This window comes from Hyaena hyaena, unplaced genomic scaffold, assembly GCF_003009895.1.
Source record: "Hyaena hyaena isolate Hyena2069 unplaced genomic scaffold, ASM300989v1 scaffold_35, whole genome shotgun sequence".
Classification (NCBI taxonomy): Eukaryota; Metazoa; Chordata; class Mammalia; order Carnivora; family Hyaenidae; genus Hyaena; species Hyaena hyaena.
This window is the reverse complement of record NW_024080667.1, coordinates 2207242-2231040: the sequence shown is the minus strand read 5'-3', so window position 1 is coordinate 2231040 and position 23799 is coordinate 2207242. Positions and strand designations below refer to the sequence as shown.

General features: G+C 46.5%; 1 protein-coding gene across 4 annotated transcripts in view; it reads left to right on the top strand.

Annotated features, from left to right (window-relative positions):
- The first annotated feature begins 12757 nt into the window (after nt 1-12757).
- ZBTB17 (zinc finger and BTB domain containing 17) overlaps nt 12758-23799 on the top strand; it is a 33118-nt gene continuing 22076 nt past the window's right edge. For 3 of the 4 annotated variants that reach the window (XM_039228993.1, XM_039228992.1, XM_039228991.1), the window contains exons 1-2: nt 12758-12872; nt 15231-15313. In XM_039228993.1, coding sequence (XP_039084924.1) covers nt 12866-12872; nt 15231-15313 — 90 coding nt within the window. In that variant the 5' untranslated portion in view covers nt 12758-12865. Of the gene's footprint in view, nt 12873-15228; nt 15314-23799 lie in introns of those variants that run through there. The other variant, XM_039228994.1, reaches the window with a different exon arrangement.

Here is a 23799-nt window from a genome sequence, read left to right as displayed (position 1 = left end):
CTATATATATATATATATATATATATATATATATATATATTTAATGTTTGTTTTTGANTTTAATGTTTTATTTATTTCTAGGAGAGAGAGAGAGAGAGAGAGAGACAGCGTGAGCAGGGGAAGGTCAGAGAGAGAGGGAGTCACAGACTCTGAAACAGGCTCCAGGCCCTGAGCTGGCAGTCAGCACAGAGCCCCACTCGGGGCTCAAACCCATGAACCGTGAGATCATGACCTGAGTCTAAGTTGGACGCTTAACTGACTGAGCCCCCCAGGTGCCTCGACATAGAGTATTATATTAGTTTCAGCTTATGACATAGTGATTTGACGTTTACACATATGAGGAATGCTCGCCACGGTAAGTGTACTTACCCTCTGTCCGTCTGTCACCATACAAAACTATTTCAATATTATCAACTACATTCCCTATGCTGTACTTTTCATCCTTTTTTGTACTTCCTTTCTTTTTTTTTAATTAAAGATTTTTTTTTTAGAGGTGCCTGGCTGGCTCAGTCTGAAGAGTGTGTGACTCTTGATCTCAGGGTCGTAAATTCAAGCCCCATGTTCGGTGTAGAGATTACTTAAATAAATAAAACCTTTTTTAAAAATTGATTTTTTAAGTAATCTCTACACCCAACATGGGGCTCAAATGCACAATCCTGAGATCAAGAGTTGCATATTTGGGGCGCCTGGGTGGCTTAGTTGGTTAAGCGTCCGACTTTCGCTTAGGTCATGATCTCACGGTTCATGGGTTTGAGCCCCGCGTCGGGCTCTGTGCTGACTGCCAGCTCAGGGCCTGGAGCCTGTTTCAGAGTCTGTGACTCCCTCTCTCTCTGACCTTCCCCTGCTCACGCTGTCTCTCTCTCTCTCTCTCTCTCTCCTAGAAATAAATAAAACATTAAAAAAAAAAAAAAAGAGTTGCATGCTCTGCCAACCGAGCCAGCCAGATGCCCCTATTTTATAAATGGGAGTTTGTAAGTCTTAATTCCCTTCACCTATTTTGCCTATTGTCTCACGCCCACCCCTCTGACAGCTACCAGTTTGTTCTCTGTATTTATGAGCCTGTTTCTGTTTGTTTGCTCATTTATTGGAAATCTACATTAAAAAGAAAATCAGTATTGCTACATTAAATGGAAACAATATCACTTCTATACATCACAAGGAACTCTATGGTATAAGAATAATGGTCCCAAAGATATGGATACCCCAGTCCCTGGAACCTGCAACTGTGTTTGCTGGCACAGCAAAAAGGACTTTGCATTTGTGATTAAGGGTAATCCACTTCTACCATCAGTTCTGATGTATGTGGGTTTTTCCCCCCACACCACCAAGCAATTGACTCAATTCTGACACTACCTTGCTGGGAGACAGCATCAGATCCCACAGGTTAAGGGCTCAGTCCCACATGACTTCCCGTCTCCCCACCGGTCATGCCAATTGCAATTCGACGTTGTCATCTGTGCTTCTGATTTATAGATCAGAGTTTCCCACAACCCCCTCCTTGGGTTGGATTTATTTGCTAGAGCAGAGCACAGGAGTCAGAGAAACAATTTATCTACTAGATTATCAGTTTATTATAAAAGGATACAACTCAGGGGCAGCCAGATGGAGGAGATGCACAGGCAAGGGATGGAGAATGGGGTGGAGTTACTAATAGTCTCTGAGGGCAACGCTCTTCCCGGAATCTCCACTCTTCAAGAATCTCCTCCATGTGTTCACCCAGCCCCAAAGCTCCCTGAACCCTGTCCTTTTGGGTGTTTTTTGTTTGTTTGTTTGTTTTGGAGCATCGTTACACAGGCGTGATTGACTAAATCATTGGCCATTAGTGACTGAACTCAATCTCTAGCCCCTCACCCCTTCCTGAGGTGACTGGGTGGGGCTGGAAGTTCCAACTCTAATCACTTTGTTGGTTGCCCTGGCAACCAGGCAACTCCTTAAGTGACCTAGGCGCATTCTAAAAGTGGCCTTGTTAACATAACAAAAGACACCTTTCTGGCCCTCAACTGTTGGGCAATTCCAAAGGCCAGGAACCAGAACAAAGATCAGAAATATATATATATTTATTTATTTATATAATATTTGTGTTGTATTGTATTATACTTATCTATATTTGACGCTTATTTATTTATTTTGAGGGGAGGGGGATGGGCAGAGAGAGAGAGGGGGGGAGAGAGTCCCAAGCTGACTTGGCACCGTCATTGTGGAGCCCGGTGTGGGGCTCAAACTCATGAGATCATGACCTGAGGCGAAGTCTGACACTTAACCACCTTGAGCCACCCAGGTCCCTCCAGAAATATATTTCTTATAAATCACAATATCACAGGGATGGGCTTTGAAAAGGGGAGATTATCCAGAATTATCCAAGTGGGCACAATTTAATCACACTCGTTCTTAAAATTGGAGAACATTTCCTGGCTGGGTTAGAAAGAGATATGTTGATGGGAAAAGGCCAGAGGCAGCATGTGAGGCTGAACTGTCATTGCTGGGTTTGTACGCGGTTTAAGGGGCCAGGAGCCAAGGAATTCGGGCAGCTGCTGTAAGCTGGAGAAGACAAGGACAGGGATTTTCCCCCTCGAACCCGCATGGAGGAACTTAATTTCAACACAGTGAAACCCATGTAGGGCTTCTGACCAACTGATAATAACTCGTGTTGCTTTAAGCCACTAGGTTGTGGTATTTTGTTACAGCGGCGATAGAAAACTGCTATATTGTGCAAAAATCAAAGAAAAGAAACTCTACCTAGATATTGTTGCTTATGTTAGATGACTTAGAAGTGACTGCACTCGGGTAGGCCCCCTGCACTCCTGGGATCCTGTGATGAGAAAGGCGCTTCTCATCTGTGGTCTCCTTCTGCCAAAAACCATAATCCCAGTCTAATCGTGAGGAAAATGGAGGGAAAATCCAAACCGAGGGACGTTCTGCAAAACGCCTGCCTGGTGCTTCTCAAATGGTCAAGATCATGAAAAACAAGGCTGCGAAACCATCACAGAAGAAAGGGGGATAAGAAGACGCCATGATGAAATGCATTCTGGGATCTTGGATAGACCTCAGAACCAAGAAAGGACGTTAGCAGATAAACCTATGAAATCCAAATGAAGCCTGGAGGTTAGCGACCAGTACTGGACCAATGTTGCTTTCTTAGTTTTGACAAAAGTGCCATGTTCACCTAAGACATTAACAATAGAGGAAATTGAGGGTGGAGTGTAAAAGGACTCTGTACTATCTTTGCAACTTCAATAAATCTAAGATTATTCTGGAATTAAAAAAAATTTTTTTTATAGTTTATTTTTGAGATAGAGAGAGACAGAGCACGAGCTGGAGAGGGGCAGAGAGAGAGGGAGACAAAGAATCTGAAAGAGGCTCCAGGCTCTGAGCTAGCTGTCAGCCCAGAGCCTGACACAGGGTTCCAGTCCACGAACCATGAGATCATGACCTGAACTGAAGTCAGATGCTCAACTGACTGAGCCACCCAGGCGCCCCCAAGATTATTCTGGAACTTAAAAATTATTTTAAAAAAGTGAATGAGGAGAACTCACGTTGTATGCTAGTGGAAGTAAACAGAAGGACTTCTCACTCTGAAAGTTGAAAATTAAAAGGATGTTGGAGGGGCACTTGGGTGGCTCAGTCTGCTGAACGTCAGACTTTGGCTCAGGTCATGATCTCACGGTCCACGAGTTCGAGCCCCATGTTGGGCTCTGTGCTGACAGCTCAGGCTCCAGGCTCTGGGATTCTGTGTGTGTCTCTCTCTGCCCCTCCCCCACTCGTTCTCGCGCTCTCTCTCTCTCTCAAAAATAAATAAACATTTTTTTTAAAAAAAGGACATTGGGGGCAGCTTGGTGGTTTGGTTGGGGGAGTCTGCAACTATTGATCTCAAAGTTATGACTTTGAGCCCCATGTTGGGCAGAGAGATTACTTAAAAGTAAAATCTTAAAAAAGTAAAAGAGGAAATTAAACATACAAACGACAGACAATAACAGCTGTTAGTTAGGATGTGGAGAAATTGGAACCCTCCTAGATTACTGGGGGAGGGGGTTGTTCGATGGTGCAGTCATTTAAAAAAATTTTTTTATTGTTTATTTTTGAGAGAGAGACACACACACGTACACACAGTGTGAGTGGGGGAGGGGCAGAGAGAGAGGGAGACAGTATCCCAAGCAGGCTCCAGACTCCAAGCTGTCAGCACAGAGCGGTGCAGGGCTTGAACTCATTAACAGAGAGATCATGACCTAACCTGAAGTCACATGCTTAACCGACTGAGCCACCTAGGTGCCCCTGGTGTAGTCATTTTAGAAAACTGTTTGGTGGTGTGAAAGCATATGTCCACACAAAAACTTGTATGCAAATGTTTAGAGTAGTATTATTTATAACAGCAAAGGTAGGAATATATATATATAATATATAGGAAGGATTATATATAGGAAGGAATATATATATTATATATAAAGGTAGGAATTATATATATAGAAATTATTATATTATATAATATATATTATATATAATATATTTTATATATATAATTATATATATAATATATATAGGAATTATATATATATTTTATATATATATATAAAATAGCAAAGGCAGAAACAACGCAAATGTCCATCCACTGATAAATTGATATACCACATGTGGTATATTCATACAACACAATATTATTATTTTAAATAATAATATTTTAAAGTTTATTTATTTTGAGAGAGGGCAGGAGAGGGGGGAGCAGAGAGAGGGGGAGAGAACATTCCAATGAGCCCTGATGAGGGGCTCAAACCCATGAACCAGGAGATCATGACCTGAGCTGAAACCAACTCAGTTAACTGATGGAGCCACCCAGGTGCCCCAACGCATTATTATTTGAGGAGAAAAAAGAGTGAAGTAATAATACACACCACAGCAGGGGTGAAGCTTGAAGACTACTTGAAAGAAGCTACATGTTGTGTGATTCCATTTATATGGAATGTTCTAAATGGGCAAAGCCATCAGCACAAAGTAGACTAGTGATTGCCAGGGAGCTGGGGTGGGGGGAGTGATTGCTAATGGGTGTAAGGTTTTCTTTTTGGGGTGATGAAAGTGTGCTGAAATTAGAGAGTAGTGATGTTTGCACAACTCCGTGAATATACTAAAAACCACTGAAATATACATTTGCAAAAGGTGAATTATATGGCATGTGAATTATATCTCAATAGAGTTGTTTTTGCTTTTTTTTTTTTTAAATGTTTTATTTATTTCTAGGAGAGAGAGAGACAGCGTGAGCAGGGGAGGGTCAGAAAGAGAGGGAGACACAGAATCCGAAGCAAGTTCCAGGCTCCGAGCTGGCAGTCAGCACAGAGCCCGACGCGGGGCTCGAACCCACGAACCGCGAGATCATGACCTAAGTGAAAGTCGGGCGCTTAACCGACTAAGCCACCCAGGCGCCCCGTTTTTGCTTTTGTTTTAAAGGAAACGAGCTCTATCCTACTTCTCTGAATGAATTTATTTCCAGGTAACTTTGGCTCTAGTTGGTGAGGGAAAGTTCTTGTTTACACAAGAATTCCAACCGGGGCGCCTGGGTGAGTCAGTAGGAAGACTACGTGACTCTTGATCTTGGGTTCTTCAAGCCCCACCTTGGGGGGGTGGGTAGAAGTTAAATAAATAAATAACTTTTAAAAAGTTCCAGCTAATAAATGTGGAAAAGAATGATAGCATCAGAAATGCATCATTTTACGACCTTGAATGAAATCATAGACTCAAATGAAGAAACTGTTACATGGGAGGTTGATGGGGAACTTTCCAAAGAAGGAATCCAAAAAAAAAGGCGGGGGGGGGGGGGCGCCTGGGTGGCTCAGTAGGTTAAGCGTCCGACTTCAGCTCAGGTCATGATCTCACGGTTCGTGGGTTCCAGCCCCAGGTCGGGCTCTGTGCTGACAGCTCAGAGCCTGGAGCCTGCTTTGAATTCTGTGTCTCCTTCTCTCTCTGCCCCTCTCCTGCATGTGCTCTGTCCCTCTCTCTCTCAAAAATAAATAAGCATTAGGGGCGCCTGGGTGGCTTAGTCGGTTAAGCGTCCAACTTTCGCTTAGGTCATGATCTCGCGGTTCGTGGGTTCGGGCCCCGCGTCGGGCTCTGTGCTGACTGCCAGCTCAGAGCCTGGAGCCTGTTTCAGAGTCTGTGACTCCCTCTCTCTCTGACCCTCCCCTGCTCACACTGTCTCTCTCTCTCTCTCTCTCTCTCCTAGAAATAAATAAAACATTAAAAAAAATTTAAAAAAGCATAAAAAAAAGAATTGCACACTAAATTATATAAGGATGGAATAACATATCTGGGGTTTGCTTTATCTTTTTTTAAAGTTTATTTATTTTGAGAGAGGAAGAGATGCACAGAGAGAGGGAGAGACAATCCCAAGCAGGCTCCGAGACAGTGTGGAGCCCATCATGGGGCTCAAACTCACAAACCATGAGATCATTACATGAGCTGAAATCAAGAATCGAACACTTAATTGACTAAGCCACCCAGGCACCCCTGGGGTTTGCTTTTTTACACTTCAGAGATTAAAAAAAGAAAGAAAAAGGAAAAGAAGGATATATTAAGTACCTGTAGCATAACAACTATTGAATCTGGATGATGGGCATAAAGAAAATATTATTTTTATCTAGATTTATTATTTCATTTTATTATTTTATCTGGTATTTATTATTTTTCTTTTCTTTAAAAATTTTTTTTAAAAATTTATTATTTTTTTAAAAAATTTATTTCTGAGAGAGAGACAGCATGAGCAGGGGAGGGGCAGAAAGAGGGAGACACAGAATCTGAAACAGGCTCCAGGCTCTGAGCTGGCAGTCAGCACAGAGCTCGACACGGGGCTCAAACCCACGAACTGTGAGATCATGACCTGAGCTGAAGTCAGACGCTTAACCGACTGAGCCACCCAGGCCCCCCTCTTTTTAAAAAATTTTAAGTGTTTATTTATTTTTGGAGAGAGAGACAGAGTGTGAGAGGGGGAGGGGCACAGAAAGATGGAGACCTAGAATCCAAAGCAGACTCTGGGCTCTGAACTGTCAACACAGAGCCCAACACAGGGTTCGAACTCATGAACTGTGAGATCATGACCTGAGCTGAACTCAGACACTCAACCAACTGAACTACCCAGGTGCCTCTCTTTTCTTTTCTTTTCAAAGTAAGCTGTAAACCCAACGAGGGCCTCAGACTCATGACTCTGAGATTAGAGTTGCATGCTCGACCAACTGAGTCAGCCAGGTACCCCTATTTTATCTAGTACTTTGTCACATTTTCAAAATGGAGATGAATTAAAATGTGTGTGTCAAGGATGTATGCCAAGGATGCCTCTGAAGAATTAAGAAAACTGTTTCTTTTTTTTTTAATTTTTAATGTTTATTTTTGAGAGAAAGAGAAAGATACAGAGCGCAAGTGGAGGAGGGCAGAGAGAGAGACACACACACAGAATCCGAAGCAGGCTCCAGGCTCTGAGCTGTCAGCACAGAGCCCGATGTGGGGCTCGAACCCACCCACAGACCTTGAGATCATGACCTGAGTCAAACTCGGATGCTTAACTGACAGAGCCACCCAGGCACCCCAAGAAAACTGTTTCATGACAAATTAACAAAGAAAAAAAACATCATTGCATTTATAAATTAAGATACTGTTGTATAATTCATGATCTACAACCTGTGTATAATCAAACTAATAAACTAAATTGTATAAGTAGATATTTGGCAGTTTATCTGCAACCCTTCAAGTTTACAGCCCCACAAGCTGCTCAACCACCAGGTTCTCCTCATTGGGCAATGGCCCACATGTAAATAATTATTGAGCTTTGAGAGGACATTAGTGTAGGGGGTGGATGGGGCTTTGGTTGGAGATTCCAGAGATGGTGAAGAGCCCTGTGTGTCCCTCTGATAGCTAAAGGGAGGAGACAGCGGAGGGGGTAGCCCCGGGGCCGAGGGAGTCCCTTAGTAATAGACAGCAGCAATAGTCCTTAATGAGAAACCAGGCAAGTCATAATCCTTCACTCATTCCATCAACACATGCATACTTAGCTCCTGCTCTCAGCGCTCTAGCCCAAATGTTTAGATTCCTCCTTGGATATTATTCTAAGGAGTTTCTGGCAATTCAACTTCACTTAATAAAGACGGCGGTTGGGTCTAGATATCAATCAATCAACCAACTGTGCTGTTAGACCCATTCTCAGCTGATAGAGCTGGGACAGTAAAACTCACAAGTCTGCCATGTGCACTTATATTTATAAATTCGGCCAAATCTAATGTTATGTTCCTTCCTCCCTGACTTAGCATGTCTAAGTTACACGTACCCTCTCTAGGGTTCAGCTCATTTATTAGCTAAGGTTTGCTCTTCTTCTTCCTTTCTTCCTTCCTTCTTTTTCTTTGTTTCTTTCTTTGTTTCTTTGTTTGTTTCTTCCTTCCTTTCTCTCTCTCTCTCTCTCTTTCTTTCATCACCTCTCTGGGCAGACCATGTGCTTGTTCCCTGAGGCACTCTGTACTGGATTCAGATCTGAAGACAAATAAAGGATGGTGATCTCGGAGAGGAATAAGCATCTCTTTGTAAAATAACTTCCTCAGATAAGGTCAGTACGTGCTTCCCAGGGAAAGCAGGGTTAGTTTCATTCAATGGGAGGAAGGGGCCGCATGTCTTTGTAAAAGAGTCATTGAATTTTGGATTTGGAAAGTAAGGGAATTTAGTCATCTGTATCCACCCAAACACCCCTGTTTTGATTCCCAAGTGCTACTTGTTCCCATTCAATGCACCTGGCCAGGCTGTGAACACAACTTATATTGCAATTATATTACAGTTCAGCAACCCACAGGATCAGCTCTAATTTGGGGCTGCAGAAACCATGTAGCTACAAGAGATGAGATTCAATTTTTTAAAAAATTTTTTAATGTTTTATTTATTTCTAGGAGAGAGAGAGAGAGAGAGAGAGACAGTGTGAACAGGGGAGGGTCAGAGAGAGAGGGAGTCACAGACTCTGAAACAGGCTCCAGGCCCTAAGCTGGCAGTCAGCACAGAGCCCGACGCGGGATCGAACCCACGAACCGCGAGATCATGACCTAAGCGAAAGTCGGACGCTTAACCGACTAAGCCACCCAGGCACCCCGATATTCAATTTTTAGAGTAGTCAGGGATGGCTCTTGCTTCTCTGGTCCTGTCTTGAGATGAGAATTTAAACCCTAAAATATATATATATATATATATATATATATATATATATATATTAAACCCTAAATATATTTTTAAAGTCTTCAGTGAAATTATAAATAGCCAGCCTACCCACCAGTCCTCATTGTCTTCATTTTCCCGATAATGGTCACTTACAGCAACCACTCCCTCTATCAAAGCCTGTCTTTATCAGGCACTTTCCCCCAGGCAACAATACTTATTGTGATAATTGATAACTTATGTATCTATTCCCCTGCCTCCGCACAAAATAGGGAGCTCTGCATCACCTTCAAATCTAATGACCTGACCCCTTGGGGGTCGGTTTCCTGTAGAAATAGTAACATTGCTGGGGTTTCTCTTTAAACTTTTTATTTTGAAAAAAAAAAAACAACCAACAAACGTAGGCTCACATGCAATCACAAGGACCAATACAGAGCAATTCCTCCACCACCCTTCTTTACCCAGTTTCCCCCATGCTAACATCTTGCAAAACCATAGAACACTATCACGACCAGGATATTCACATTGATACAGTCAAGGCACACAACGTTTCCGTCACTACAAGGATCCCTCATGTTGTCTCCAGTCTTCTCTTAACCGAAAAGGGATTTAATACAGAAAATTAAGTGTTTGGTTTTTAAAAAATTTTTAACGTTTTTATTCATTTTTTTGAGAGACAGAGAGAGACAGACCATGGGTGGGGACGGACAGGGAGAAGGGGAGACACAGAATCTTGAAGCAGACTCCAGGCTCTGAGCTATCAGCACAGAGCCTGATGTGGGGCTCAAACTCACAAACCGTGAGATCATGACCTGAGCTGACTGAGCCACCCAGGCACCCCCAAAACTGAGTGTTTGTAACATTATTGAAGGGGCTGAATGAATGGTTCCCTAGCAATGGCTCTCAGAATACCATGGAACTCACCAATCGTAGGCTATTACTTCTGCCACAATCAGGAAGATGAGGAATCAAGAAGCCACCACTGAGATTATGGCATTCAACAGACCACCAGCAGGAATCCATGGATCTAGATTTGGGACTAGAAGCTGGTTCCCAGGCACTGGAATGCTGAGTTTGGCTGTCACCATGTTACAGACGCTTCTGAACACTAGTAAAGCAGGAGACTGGCCACCATGCACTGCTACAAACCCTCACATCTGTGTGACCTTGCCTGTCAGCAGCAACGGGCTAACATCGGGTAGGACAATGGCTACTGCCTCACTTCCACCTTCCATCCAATCTTACCAACTGGCAGAACCCATCTGTATCTGGAATTCTAACTGCAGCTGAGTCTGGGAAATGGTATTTGAACTTTTTATTATTTTTTTTAATTTTATTTTTTTTAATATTTTTATTTATTTCTAGGAGAGAGAGAGAGAGAGAGACAGCGTGAGCAGGGGAGGGTCAGAGAGAGAGGGAGTCACAGACTGAAACAGGCTCCAGGCTCCTAGCTGGCAGTCAGCACAGAGCCCGACGCAGGGCTCGAACCCCCGAACCGCGAGATCATGACCTGAGCGAAAGTCGGACACTTAACCGACTAAGCCACCCAGGCGCCCCTATTTGAACTTTTTAGATTCTGGAAGGAGTGGATGGACTACATCCAACACAGATGGACACAGAGGTAGATTTGTGTCCTTCGTATTGGGAGCACAAGAGGGGTCCTATCAGATTTGCTATGATTTTCCTGTTAGAGAAAGGGCGAAGTCAACTGCTACTGAGTTTTTTAGTTTCCCAAGTTATTGTGGAGGGAGGAGTGGTGACTTGGCTGACCCATGTTTACTGAGGTTCCTTTTCAGGCTAGCCATCGTGAATTTTTTTTTTAAATGTTTTTATTTATTTCTGAGAGAGACAGAGAGAGAGAGAGACAAAGTGAGCAGGGGAGGGTCTGAGAGAGAGGGAGACAGTGTCTGAAGCAGGCTCCAGGCTCTGAGCTAGCTGTCAGCACAGAGCCCGATGCGGGGCTTGAACCCACGAACCGTGAATCATGACCTGAGCCAAAGTCGGACGCTCAACTGACTGAGGCACTCAGGTGCCCTAGCCATTGTGAATTTGTAGGGGATAGTCTGTCCCTTTGGGTACTTTCTCCAGGTGTGCTTGGCTGTGGGTGCAAGCAAAGAGAGAAGGAGCAGTAGGATTTACTGAGGGTTGGAAAGTTTACCAAATCTGATGAGGGAGCACGGGGCAAGCCGAGGGCAAAATATAGGCTAACAGCACACCCTCCTCCCTCCCCACCCCCTACCTGGTGGAATACGTGTGATATTTCTTGTACCCTCCTGGCTACCCAAAAACAAAGGAAAGGCATTTAAGTGCTTGCCATGGTGATGTGGGAAACTAAGGCAAATGAAAAATTAAATTCTCTTACTGCCCATAGCCCATTGACAAGTCCTTGAAACAGGCAGAGTGACCTCCCTCTAGGAGTTCAGCTGCCTTGATGATGACACTTTGCTAGGGGCAAAGGAGAATCTTAGCTTAACATCGCAACCTCCAGGATCCTGTAAGTCTACTTCCTTTATCTCAACTGCCCCAAGATATATGTTGGCAAAATATCCTACTCCAGGCTTATGGCCCCCCCGATATAATCTGAAGGGTCTCATGACTGAGGTTTTATTAAATGGTAATAAATGGTGTTTCCCTAGCAACAGCTAGCCCCTCAAGGTCCTGGAAAACTTGCTTCCAAAAATATCTCACGGACTTACTCTATCCCTGACCCCCTTCCAACCTGAGGGTATATGAGTTACCAGTCAGGACCCCAGTGCAGCTCGGCCTGCCCACGGATCCTGCCCCCACGCTTTAACAAAATCACCTTTTTGCACCAGAGACGTCTTCAAGAATTCTTTCTTGGCTGTTGTCTTCGGACCACCCTACCATCACCTCAAAACTTCATCAAAATCCATGTGACAAAAAGACGAGGGAGCAAAGGAGTTCAGGGCGGTGACAAGTATGTTGTTAAAATTCATGGGAAATAAGCAGGATCAGGAGTGAAGAAAGGAGAAAGCCCCCGAACTGTGAGGAAGTAAAGTCCATGGGCTAGAGGTGCTGAAAAGTTGGAAAGAGGCCAGAGAAGGACTGTTCAAGTCTGCACTTTTTTTGGTTTGTTTCCAGCACCCTCATTCACACCCAGGCTAATCCTGGATCTGTCCTAAATAGAGAAAGGGGCAATGACTGGCTCAGAAGGTAGAAAAACATAAATGGGGATCTGCAGCTTTGGGGCCACAACTGGTTCACATCTCTGCTCCACCACTTGTAAGATACGTGACAACGGGCAGGCAATTCGTTCACCTTTCCTGGGCCTCCGTTTTTTCTTCTTCAAAAGGAGAAACAGACTACCCCTACCGTTGGTGAGAAGATTTAATGAGATCATGCACGTAAGGCGTCTAATAGTGCCTGGCACACAGTAAGCACTGAACGCGGAGAAGCTGTTACTGTTATGTTTGGAATAGAAAACCAAGGAGGGGTTACAATGAGGACAATTCGAAGTGCACAAGTACTGTGATACAGAACTTCTGGATGGCGAGGCGCATGCGCCTGTCCGCGGGCCTCGGCCGGCGCGGGCGCTGCGCATGCGCCGGAAGTTGCAGCCGGGAAGCCAGCGAGGTCGGTTCCGCCCGACTCTGACATGGCGGCGCCCTTTGTCTGCTCTGAAGTGCCGTCCCCGGCCTTCTCGCGGCCGTGATGCACCTCCCTCTACGGTGGGGTCTGGGACATGGCAGGTGAGGGCCAGCAAACGCCCGGGGCCCGGGGAGTCCCGGGCGCCAGGCGGAGGCGGTGAAGGATGGGGCTCAGCGGGACACTGGGGACGGTTGTGTGGGGGAGGGGAGGGAAGTGGAATGGGAAGGGAACCGGGACTGGGGGGGACCCCACGGGGCAAGGGACGGTGCGGGGCAGCCCGGCGGGGGGCGCCGCCAGGTGAGCGAGCGCTGAGGGGCGAGCGGACCGTCATTTCCTGCGAGGGAGCGCGAGTCGCCTCCCGGCTTGGGTGACACCCCAGTTGGGAGCATCTCCGCCCCCGCCGCCGGGCTGTCACCGTCCCTTGACCCCGCTCACCGTGGCGGGTGGTCCTTCTGCGGCCGCAGCGTGGCAGGGTGTCGGGGCAGCTCGCGTCGGCGGGTCGGGGGCAGGAGGGCACGGGCTTGGCGCCCCCGGAGGTGCTGGCAGAGAGGGAGGTCGACACTGCCCATGTATAGGGCTGTTTCATTCATTCCTTCCTTCCACCCACGGCGGCTCGGCACCTGAGAGCCTGTGAGGCTAGAGCAAGTGAACCAGACAGACTTGATCCTGGTGTAGTGGTTGAAATTGTGAACTGCGGAGCCAGGCAGCTGGGGTTTGAATCCGGACTCCGTGCTTGCCAGCTGTGTCCTGGAGCACATTAGGTTCTCGCTGTGTGCCCCGGGGTTCCCCATAAAGCAGAGACGGTAACAAAACCTGCCTCCTAAGGTTGTTTTAAAGATAAAGGTAACAGGTGTAAGGTGCTGAGAGCACTTCCTAGCACAAAGTAAATGCTGTATGTGTTCGTTGCTGTGATTATTCATTTAGAGCGGAGACTCATGTGGGAGCCTTAGAGATAAATAGGCGATTCCCTACTGCCGTGAAGGAAGAAAAGCCAAAAAGTTCTCCTTGCTCGGAAAACAGAGTAGAGGCACTTCACTCGGTCTAGGCGAATCCAGGGACGCTTCTGGTCCCCAGAAGCCGAGACCTAACAGAGACAAAAAAAAAAAAAAAAAGGGGGGGGGGGGGNAAGAAAAGCCAAAAAGTTCTCCTTGCTCGGAAAACAGAGTAGAGGCACTTCACTCGGTCTAGGCGAATCCAGGGACGCTTCTGGTCCCCAGAAGCCAAAAAAAAAAAAAAAAAAAAAAAAAAAAAAAAAGGGGGGGGGGAGTATTCTTGGTTGAAGATGGGAGTTTGTGAGAAAGCTTAGGAGCTAGTGGAATAACTGAATTAAGTTCTCTGCCTAGAGACCAAGATAAGAGGTAGGACTCCAGAAGCAGGCTGGGGTCTGGTCCTATGGGGCCTTGTAAACCTAGTTAAGGACTTTTAAGTTTTAGGTTAATGGAAAGCCATTTAAGAATCAGATTTGTGGATTAGAAAGATCACCTGGCTGTGTGGAGGAGGCATTAAAGGGAGCAGGCCTGGAGACCCATTAAGAGACTGCTAGAAGAATCCAGGTGAGAAATGAGGCTGGTCTTGAGTTGGGTTAGAGGCAGAGGGTGGGGAGAGAGGTTTTGGTGGCTACATAGATGAGGAAGTTAGGGGCAGAGAGGTGTGAGGATTGACCTCATATTTATGACTGGCAGGTGGTGGATAGGGAACAGGGTGGGGAGCAGCTGTGAGAAGGGAAGACACGTTTAATTTTGAACATGTTGAAAGTGGGTGCCTGTGAAACATTCAAGTGTATGGTGGCGAGCTAGAAGTCGTCATCCATCAACCACTAAGGCTGTGGAAGGGGGTGTGCTCTCCTAGGGCAAGGGCGTGGAATGGGAAGCAGGAGTGTCTGAGACACCCCGGAGGACTGCTCATGCCATAGCAGTGCGGTAACTCGGGCACAGCCTTGTTGCTTTTGCTTATTTGTGGAACATCTCTCTGGGAAGAAGGGGTTCCTGAGCGTGAGGGCTGGGAGCGGGTTTACTCATCTCTGTGTCCCCCGTGTCTGGCACGGTGTCCAGCACGCAGCAGGCCGGTAATGATCCAAACGAGCTTGTATGCTGAGCACTGACTTTGTGTTGGGCTCTGTGCTCAGGGCTCTGAATTTGCCTGTGTTTCATGGGTGAACGAGAAAGGGCAGCTTTTAGGGAGCAGGTGCCTTGCAGGTCCTCGTCTGATTTTTTTTACATTTATTTATTTTTGAGAGACAGAGTAATACAGAGCGTGAGCGGGGGAGGGGCAGAGAGAGAAGGAGATACAGAATCCAGAAGAGGCTCCAGGCTCTGAGCAAGCTGTCAGCACAGAGCCCAACATGGGGCTCTAACCCACAAGCCGTGAGATCATGACCTGAGCTGAAGTCGGACGCTCAACCAACTGAGCCACTCAGGCACCCCCTCATCTGATTTTCTGCTTGGGTGTCTTTGATTCAGGTGATGAGCTGGAGGAGGAGAGCGAAGCTGGAGTTTACGCAAACTGTCGGAAAAGAGTAGCCTGGGCTCCTTGGAAATCTGAGGTATGTATATAATGCTCAAGCACGAGACAAACCAGAAGGTCAGCTTCTCTAGGCTCAGCGTGATTCAAATCACCCTTTCAAGGTAACTTTTTCTTTCAAACGCTACAGTGAGGACCATATCTGAGTGTGGCTCGGAGACTCTTGCCATCACTATCCTGGTTTACTAATAATGACGAGCGGACTAGGTTAATCACTGGGCAGATGCTCACACCTTGTTTTAATCAAGTGCAACCTAACGTGCTCTGGCAAAGCAATCCCAAAATACAGTGGCCGAAACAAAGTCCAAGTTTACTCCTCTCCTCTTAATAATCTCGGGGTAGGCAGCCCAGAGCTTGTAGGGTGTCCTGTTCTGTGAAGCATCCGGAAACGGGGTTCTGGCGATCGTGTGGCTCTTCTTGCTTGAACCCAGATCTCTGTCTCGTGGCCCGAGCTGGCTGCTGCAGCCCCTACCATTGTCGTATGCACTCCATCTGGCAGAACGGGAAGGCCAGAGCGGCGAGCACCTGTTCATTCCTTTTAAGGTTCTAATGTTTAAAGAGACACACTCTTGTACGACGTGTCCCTGAACACGAACATCTGGTGTACAGCCAAGGAACGAATCATGACTGTCCCAAAGCTGGAGGGAAAGCTGGCTGAAGGACCCTGCTTGGTCCCCATGTGACTGGATTGCTGACTCTGGGGCTTGGGCCCAGCCTGAGGGGATGTCCCCCGCGTTGGTGAGGGAAGGCTGGGCGTGCTCCCCACGCCTCTCTCTCCCCAAGGTGGACTGCTCTGGCTTCAGGTAGGTTGACGTTGCCCGGGCGCAGGGAACCCGGGCCTGTTAATGCGTCCGGCTCCCCCTGTGCCCAGTGGGTCAGACGCCGTGCCAGGTGCCAGCGGGGGAAGACTGGATCCTGGGAGCAAGGAGCTCGTCGACCTGTGGGCCATCAGCGTACAACACAAGCAACACCACAGGAGCCTCTCCCCAAGGGTGAGGCACCCAGGGGGAAGGATGAGTGACGTGAAAGGCTCTGTGGAGACAGGGGAGCTCCAGGGTGAATAATGTGTTTGGATTGACATTTGTGAAGGTCCCCTCAGGTAGAGGCGGTAGGGACTCTGGTGTTGGGTGTGAATCCCTACCTCTCTGTTTAGTGGCTGTGTCCTGAGGCCCAGTCGCGTCACTGCTGCGCCCTAGTTTCCTCATCTGTCAAATCGGGATAACAGTACCTACGTCACAGAATTGTTTTTGAGAATTCCCTGTGGGGAAGCCGGGTTGTGTCCTTGCTCAAGGCAGGAATTCTCCCGGGTGTGCAGGGGGGGTCAGCGACTGCTCTGGGAGTTCTACCATGCTCTCTCTTTAAAGGGGTCCATCTGTGGATTCTCAGAGACCATACTCTGGTCTGGCTAGGGGTCCTTTGGGAAGGGAAGGATTGCCTCTGCCTGTTTAATTCCCATAAGTGCAAGTGCTCCTGGGAAGCTTTCTCCAGGCCCTGCCCGCTCCCCCAGCCCAGCGGAGTGTGGGGCTCCTCCTCTGCGGATTTCTTAGCATCCTGTGCTGATCTCTAAGTGCATCCCTACCTCACGTTATAAGCCTAGGTTTCTCTGTGCGTCTCCTGGTTAGCGCGTCGGCATCATGCAGGCAGGGACGGGGGCTTGTTTCTCCTGGTCATCCCACTGGGGAGCTCATTTCCTGGCACATTGCCGGTGCCCGGTAAACCTGCTTGGATGGATGAGTGATCCGCCTTGGTGGGCTAGAGAGGAACCAGCAGTCAGGGTGGGGAGAATGCCAGTGTGACGTGCGGTTGGCGTGCTGTTGATTGAAGACAGGAGAACCTGATGGTTTGTTGGGTATCTGGCTGGAGTAGGGGATGTGAACATGGTGACCTACAAGAGTTGAGAGTTTAGGTCAGAAGATAGTTTCTCTGTCTTTTTCTAGTAGAGCATGGCTTCTCAACTTTGATGGGCTTTCTTGTTCATTTATTTTTGAGAGAGAGTGTGAGCGGGGGGTGGGGGTGGGGGTTGGTGAGGGGGCGAGAGAGAGGGAGACACAGAATCCAAAGCAGACTCCAGGCTCCTAGCTGTCAGCACAGAGCCCGATGCGGGGCTTGAACTCACAGACCTCAAGATTGTGCCCTGAGCTGACGTCGGACGCATAACCCATTGAGCCACCCAGGCGCCCCTTCTGAACCTTGATGTTATTGACATTCAGGGCTGCGTAAATCTTTGTCGCGAGCTGTCCTGTGCACTTTGGGGTGCTTATAGATGGCCTCACCTATAGATGCCTGCAATACTCATCCACCTCTAGCTGTGACAATGGGACAGACTGTCTCCCGCAGGGCCCTTGCAGTATAGGGTGCTGGTTAGAAGTAGACATACCTGGGCCCTTACTCATTCTTATACTTACTACATATGTGCCTTTGGGCAAAATTCTTGGCCTCTGCAAGCCTCCGTTTCTTCACTTGCAAAATGGGGATGCTGATGACCTCACACATAAGTTTATTGGCCAGAATTATTGATGAGGTGATGCATGTAAAATGCTTAGCTGGGGCCCTGTGTCCACGATTGGTAACTGGTGTTATTATGTGTTAGTTAGGAGAAGAGGACCCTTGAGAGGGTCAAGGAAGGGTGTGTAGAGTTGGAAGAAAAAGGTTTAGGAACACGTACAAGGTACGAAAGTCAGAAGGTTTAAGAGAATGAATTGTGGAGAGGTAAGTCACCCTTCTGCACCCGACCCAGTTCCCCTCCTAGAGAGCTGGGGGTGCTCTCTGGGGTTCTCTCTGGAGCTATTGCGTGCATGAATATGTCTTTGTGTATATCTAGGGAGGACCATTTTGTAAGAGTCAAGACCCCGAGCTCCTGCGCGTAGAGGGGCAGCCTCTGTAGGCGGAGCTTCAGGGTTTCACTAGTTTGCCACATAAATGACCACACTCTTTTTTTTTTTAATGTTTTATTTATTTCTGAGAGAGAGAGAGAGAGAGAGACCGTGTGAGCATGCGGGGGTCAGAGAGAGGGAGACACAGAATCCGAAGACAGGCTCCAGGCTCCCAGCTAGCTGACAGCACGACGCGGGGCTCGAACCCACGAACTGTGAGATCATGACCTGAGCTGACGTCGGACACTTAACCGACTGAGGCCCCCCAGGCCCCCCTCACTCGACTGTCCTGGAATTCCTCAAAGGGTGGGCCCGGAGTGAACGGCAAGGAGGTGCTCAGACATGGTGTCGCAGGGTGGTCGCAAAAGGGAGGGACCCAGCCAAATACATTTGTGTGCACAAAGCCTGTTGTCCTGGAGACCGCTCCCTCCCTCCTTTGCTGGCCATAGTTTCAAAATGACTGAAATAATAAAGGTCGAAGCATAAGCATTTGCCGTGCTGTTTCCTCCGCACTTGCTGCGGACGCGTGCGCTGAGTGGCAGCACCGGTAACCTGGCCCTCGTGTGGGCCTACAGTAGCTCGCCTGCCGAGGGGCTGGTGAAAGTAGACCTCCGGGCTATAATCGCCACAGGCTCATATGGAAAACCTGGACTCTGGGAGTCAAGCCTGCTTACTAGGAACCAGAGAGATGTGAGCCTTGAACTTCCAAGTTAGGAAGCAGAGGGCCTCGGTAGAACTGGGAGTTGCTCACTCCTATCGAAACAGCCACGTGCAGAGGCCCGAGGGGGCCATTCCAGCTGAGAGTGGGGCCACCCTGAAAGCAGGTGCAGTGGGTTCCTGGCGACCTCACACACCTTGACGACTGCAGCCCTGTGACCTACAGGGGGGTTGTTGAGAGTAAATCCTGCGAGTCCTCATCACAAGGAGAGAGTTGTTTTCCTTTTCTTTCTTTTTATTTTTTTTTAAAGTTTATTTACTTATTTTGAGAGGGGGGAGAGAGAGAGAGAGCGAGCGTGAGAGGGAAAGCATGCATGCCCAAGCGAGCGTGAGCAGGGGAGGGACAGAGAGAGAGAGGGAGAGAGAGAATCTCAAGTAGGTTCTGCACCGTCAGCACAGAGCCCAGCGCGGGGCTTGAACTCAAGAACTGTGAGATCGTGACCTGCGCCAAAACCAAGAGTCAGACCCTTAGCCAGCTGAGCCACCCGGGGGGCCCCCTCTTTCTTGTGTCTCTGTGAGAAGAGGGATGTCAGCTGCACCTGCTGTATCACACGTCATCATATGTGGTGACTCGCGCCAGCTGCTGTCCGCCTGAAACTTACACAGTGATGTATGTCAATTATTTCTCAGTAAAACTGGAATCCCCCCCCCCATAAGAAAAAGTACTCAGCTTTTTGTCATTAGAGGTCTGGCAGTAGAACCTGTTCCCCCACCCCACCCACACCACTTCCTATACTGGGACTATTATTAATCTAAGCAGTCGCTTTCCTGTCCCGAATGGGAGGCGCTGCTGCCCAGCGGGAAGCTCTTTTTCCAGGCGCCCTGAGCCTGGTAGGTGAAGCACGTCTCATTTTGGTAGTCCTGGCGGTGGGGGCCCCGGGCAGGGACTTTCCTGGTTTACTGTAACTCAGCCGCCCAAGTTCATGCCTCGAAGCATTGCTTAGGGGCGCCTGGGTGGCTCAGTTGGTTAAGCGCCTGACTTGGTTTCGGTTCAGGTCATGATCTCATGGTTCATGGGTTTGAGCCTTGCGTGTCGCTCTGTGCTGACATCAAGGAGCTTGCTTGGGATTCTCCCTCTCTCTGCCCCTCCCCTGATGGCCCTCTCCTTCCCGCTCTCAAAATAAATAAATTTAAGAAAAAAACCTCCAAAAAGCAAAAACAAAAACATTGTTTAAAGTCAGAAAGAACATTGTTTAATTTTGTAAAATATTGAGTAGATACAAAGAAATATGTACAGCATAAAGATAGATACAACGAAACCATGGCTCAAATTACAAATAAGAATGTTACTGTTTGTTACCTTTGGAGCACCCCTCCCTGATCCTGTCCTGCCTCCCCCCACCCCCAGGTCATCACAGTTTTGCTTTTATCATTCTCTTGTCTGTCTTTATAGTTTTTTTTTAATTTTTTTTAAAAATATTTTTATTTATTTCTAGGAGAGAGAGAGAGAGAGAGAGACAGCGTGAGCAGGGGAGGGTCAGAGAGAGAGGGAGATACAGACTCTGAAACAGGCTCCAGGCTCTGAGCTGGCAGTCAGCACAGAGCCCGACGCGGGGCTCGAACCCACAAACCGCGAGATCATGACCTAAGCGAAAGTCGGACGCTTAACCGACTAAGCCACCCAGGCGCCCCTGTCTTTATAGTTTTTAACCACGTGTGTTTGTATTGCTAAACAATGTGTTGCTCATTTTCTATGTTTTTGTTTTGTTTTTATTTTTTAAAACTTTTTTTTTTTTGAGAGAGAGCGAGCGAGTGAGCACAAGCAGGGGAGGGAGGGGCAGAGAGAGAGGAAGACACAGAATCTGAAGCAGACTTTAGGCTCCGAGCTGTCAGCACAGAGCCCAACTCGGGGCTCAAACTCATAAACTGTGAGATCATGACCTGAGCCAAAGCCAGATGTTCAACTGACTGAACCCCCCAGGTGCCGCTCATTTTGTGTGTTTTGAACTTAATCATGTTGTTTTCAGTTTTTTTTCTTTAAAAATGTTTTAAAATATTTATTTATTTTTGAGAGAGAGAGACACACACACATACACAGGGTGTGAGAGGGGGAGGAACAGAGAGAGCAAGACACAGAATCCAAAGCAGGCTCCAGGCTCCAAGCTGTCAGCACAGACCCTGACGCGGGGCTCAAACTCGCGAACTGCAAGATCATGACCTGAGCCGAAGTCGGACCCTTAACCGACTGAGCCACCCAGGCGCCCCTTCTTCAGTTTATTAAATTGTTGGCTTAATATGGGCTCTTGAGACTAATCCGTATTGCCTAGAGTTGTATTTCATTTTCATGGATGGATATGATCCATCGCAGGAGAATTTACTTCTCCTTTCTCTTGCTAGTGGACATTTGGGTTGCTTAGTATTTTGCTGAGACAGTGTGTCTGAAACGTGGACCACACGCACGGCTTCTGCAGGGTGTGCCCTCAGGAGTGAGGCTGAATCTCAGGGTGTGTGAGCTTCAGCCTGATCAGATAATGCCTAACATTTCCGAAGTGCTTTCAGTTCAACTGACAATTGTTTGTTTCACATTCTCCCAACTCTGGTTTTATTAGGCTTTAAAAGTTTTAGCAATCTTATGGGAGTGATATCTCATATGGTTTTGATTTGCACTTTCATGATTATTAGTGGGCTAAGCATGTTTTCATATACTTATTAAAATTCTTTTTTAACTAGGCGCCACGCCCAATGTGGGGCTTGAACTCACGACCCTGAGGGTAATAGTCACACACTCTACTGACTGAGCCAGCCAGGTGCCTCTCGTACACTTGTTATTCAGGTTTTAGCGTCTGTGGAACAGCTACTTAAATCTTTTGTTTATTTTTCTACTGGGTTGTCTTTTTATTGTATATGGACTTCTTGTTTGTTTTTGGTTTATATTTTGCGGACTGATCCCCTGTTAGTTATATGGGTTGCACCTATCCGCTTCCGGTTTGTGGTTTTTCACTGTAGTTTTTTGTTTTTTTTTTAACAAATTCTTAATTTTAATGTTTATCATTTTTTTCTCTTATGGTTAGCATTTTCTTTTCCTTTTAAAGAACTTCCTTCCTGCTTTAACGCTTATAAAAATATTCCCCTATATGTTGTCTTCCAAACATTTTTTTGATGTCTTTTATGGTCTTTAGTCCACCGAAAATTATTTGTATGTATACTATGAGATAGGGGGATGTTTCCTCTTTTCATTTTAAAAAAATTTTTATTATTTTAAAGAATGTTTAAAGCTTTTTTAATGTTTATTCATTTTTGAGGGAGAGACAGAGTGCGTGAGCTGGGGAAGGGCAGAGAGAGAGGGAGGCACAGAAACTGAAGCAGGCTCCAGGCTCTGAGCTGTTGGCAAAGAGCCTGACGGAGGGCTCAAACTCACGAACCATGAGATCATGACGTGAGCCAAAGTCGGACACTCAGGTGGCAGAGCCACCTAGGCACCCCTAAAATTTTTTTATGTTTATATTTGAGAGAGAGAGAGAGAGAGAGACAGAATCCATAGCAGGCTCTGGGCTCTGAACTGTCAGCACAGAGCCCGACGCAGGACTCAAACATGTGAGATCATGACCTGAGCTGAAGTCGGACACTTAATCGTCTGAGCCATGTGCCCTTGATTCTTATTTTTAAATTTTTATTTTATTTATTATAAATTATGTATGTATTATAAATTATATATTATAAATTATTTTTAAATTTAATTTATTTAATAAATAAAAGTTTGAGAGAGAGAGAGAATGCATGTGTGAGCTGCCATCAGCACAGGGCCTGACGTGGGGCTCTATCTCATGAAGTGTGAGATCATGACCTGAGCTGAAATCAAGAGTCAGATGCTTAACCAACTGAGTCATCTGGCTGCTCCTTTTTTTTTTTTTTAACTTTTTTTTTTTATTACATAAGTGTACTAAATTGTCCTAGTACTGTTTCTTGGAAAAAAATCCCTTTCATGTGGATCTGTAAATGTGACTAGTAACCATTTTAATATATCAAGTACCCACAGATGTGTGGCTGTTTCTGAGCTCTTTACCATTCTCTATCTCTGTGTCGATATCACACTGACTCAATGACTAAATTTTTATGTAATAGTTCTTGGTATCTAGTAAGGCCTTGGCCCTTTGCTCTTCCATCTTAATTATTTAATGTTTGTTTTGAGAGGGCACAATTGATGTCTCTCCCCGTGTGTGTGTGTGTGTGTGTGTGTGTGAGTGTGTGTGTGAGAGAGAGAGAGAGAGAGAGAGAGAGAGAGAGAGAGAGAGAATATCTCCAGCAGACTCCATGCTGTCAGCGCACAGAGCCTGACATGGGGCTTGATCTCATGGAGTGTGAGCCAAACACTCTTAAGCCAAAATTAAGAGTCAGGTGCTTAGCCAACTGAGCCACCCAGGTGCCTCCCATCTTCATTTTAGATTGTACTTGTCAAATTCCATAAAAATTGTTGGGTTCTTTTATTAGAATTGTTTTGAATTTATTCCATATCAATTTGAATAGAGTTGATGTTTTTATGATAGCGAGTCTTCCATGAACATGGTATATCTCTCAGTTTACATAAGTTCTCAAAGTCTAACTTTAGTCACTGTCTTTACACCCTACTCTCAAACATTTAAGGACCTTAGCATACTTTAATTCCCATTGCTCCTTTTATTCTATAGGTATTTTAGTTTTTTTTTTTTAATTTTAAAAGATGCCATGAGTTCAGTATTGTTTAGATTTACTCATTTATTATTGACTACTTTAGTTGATCCTTGTCCTTTCTCACGTTTAATACTTTCATTCTGGGGCACCTGGGTGGCTCAATTGGTTAAGCGTCCGACTTTGGCTCAGGTCATGATCTCACAGTTCGTGGGTTCGAGCCCTGCATTGGGCTCTGTGCTTACAGCTCAGAGCCTGTTTCAGATTCTGTGTCTCCGTCTCTTTCTGCCCCTCCCATGATCATGCTCTGTCT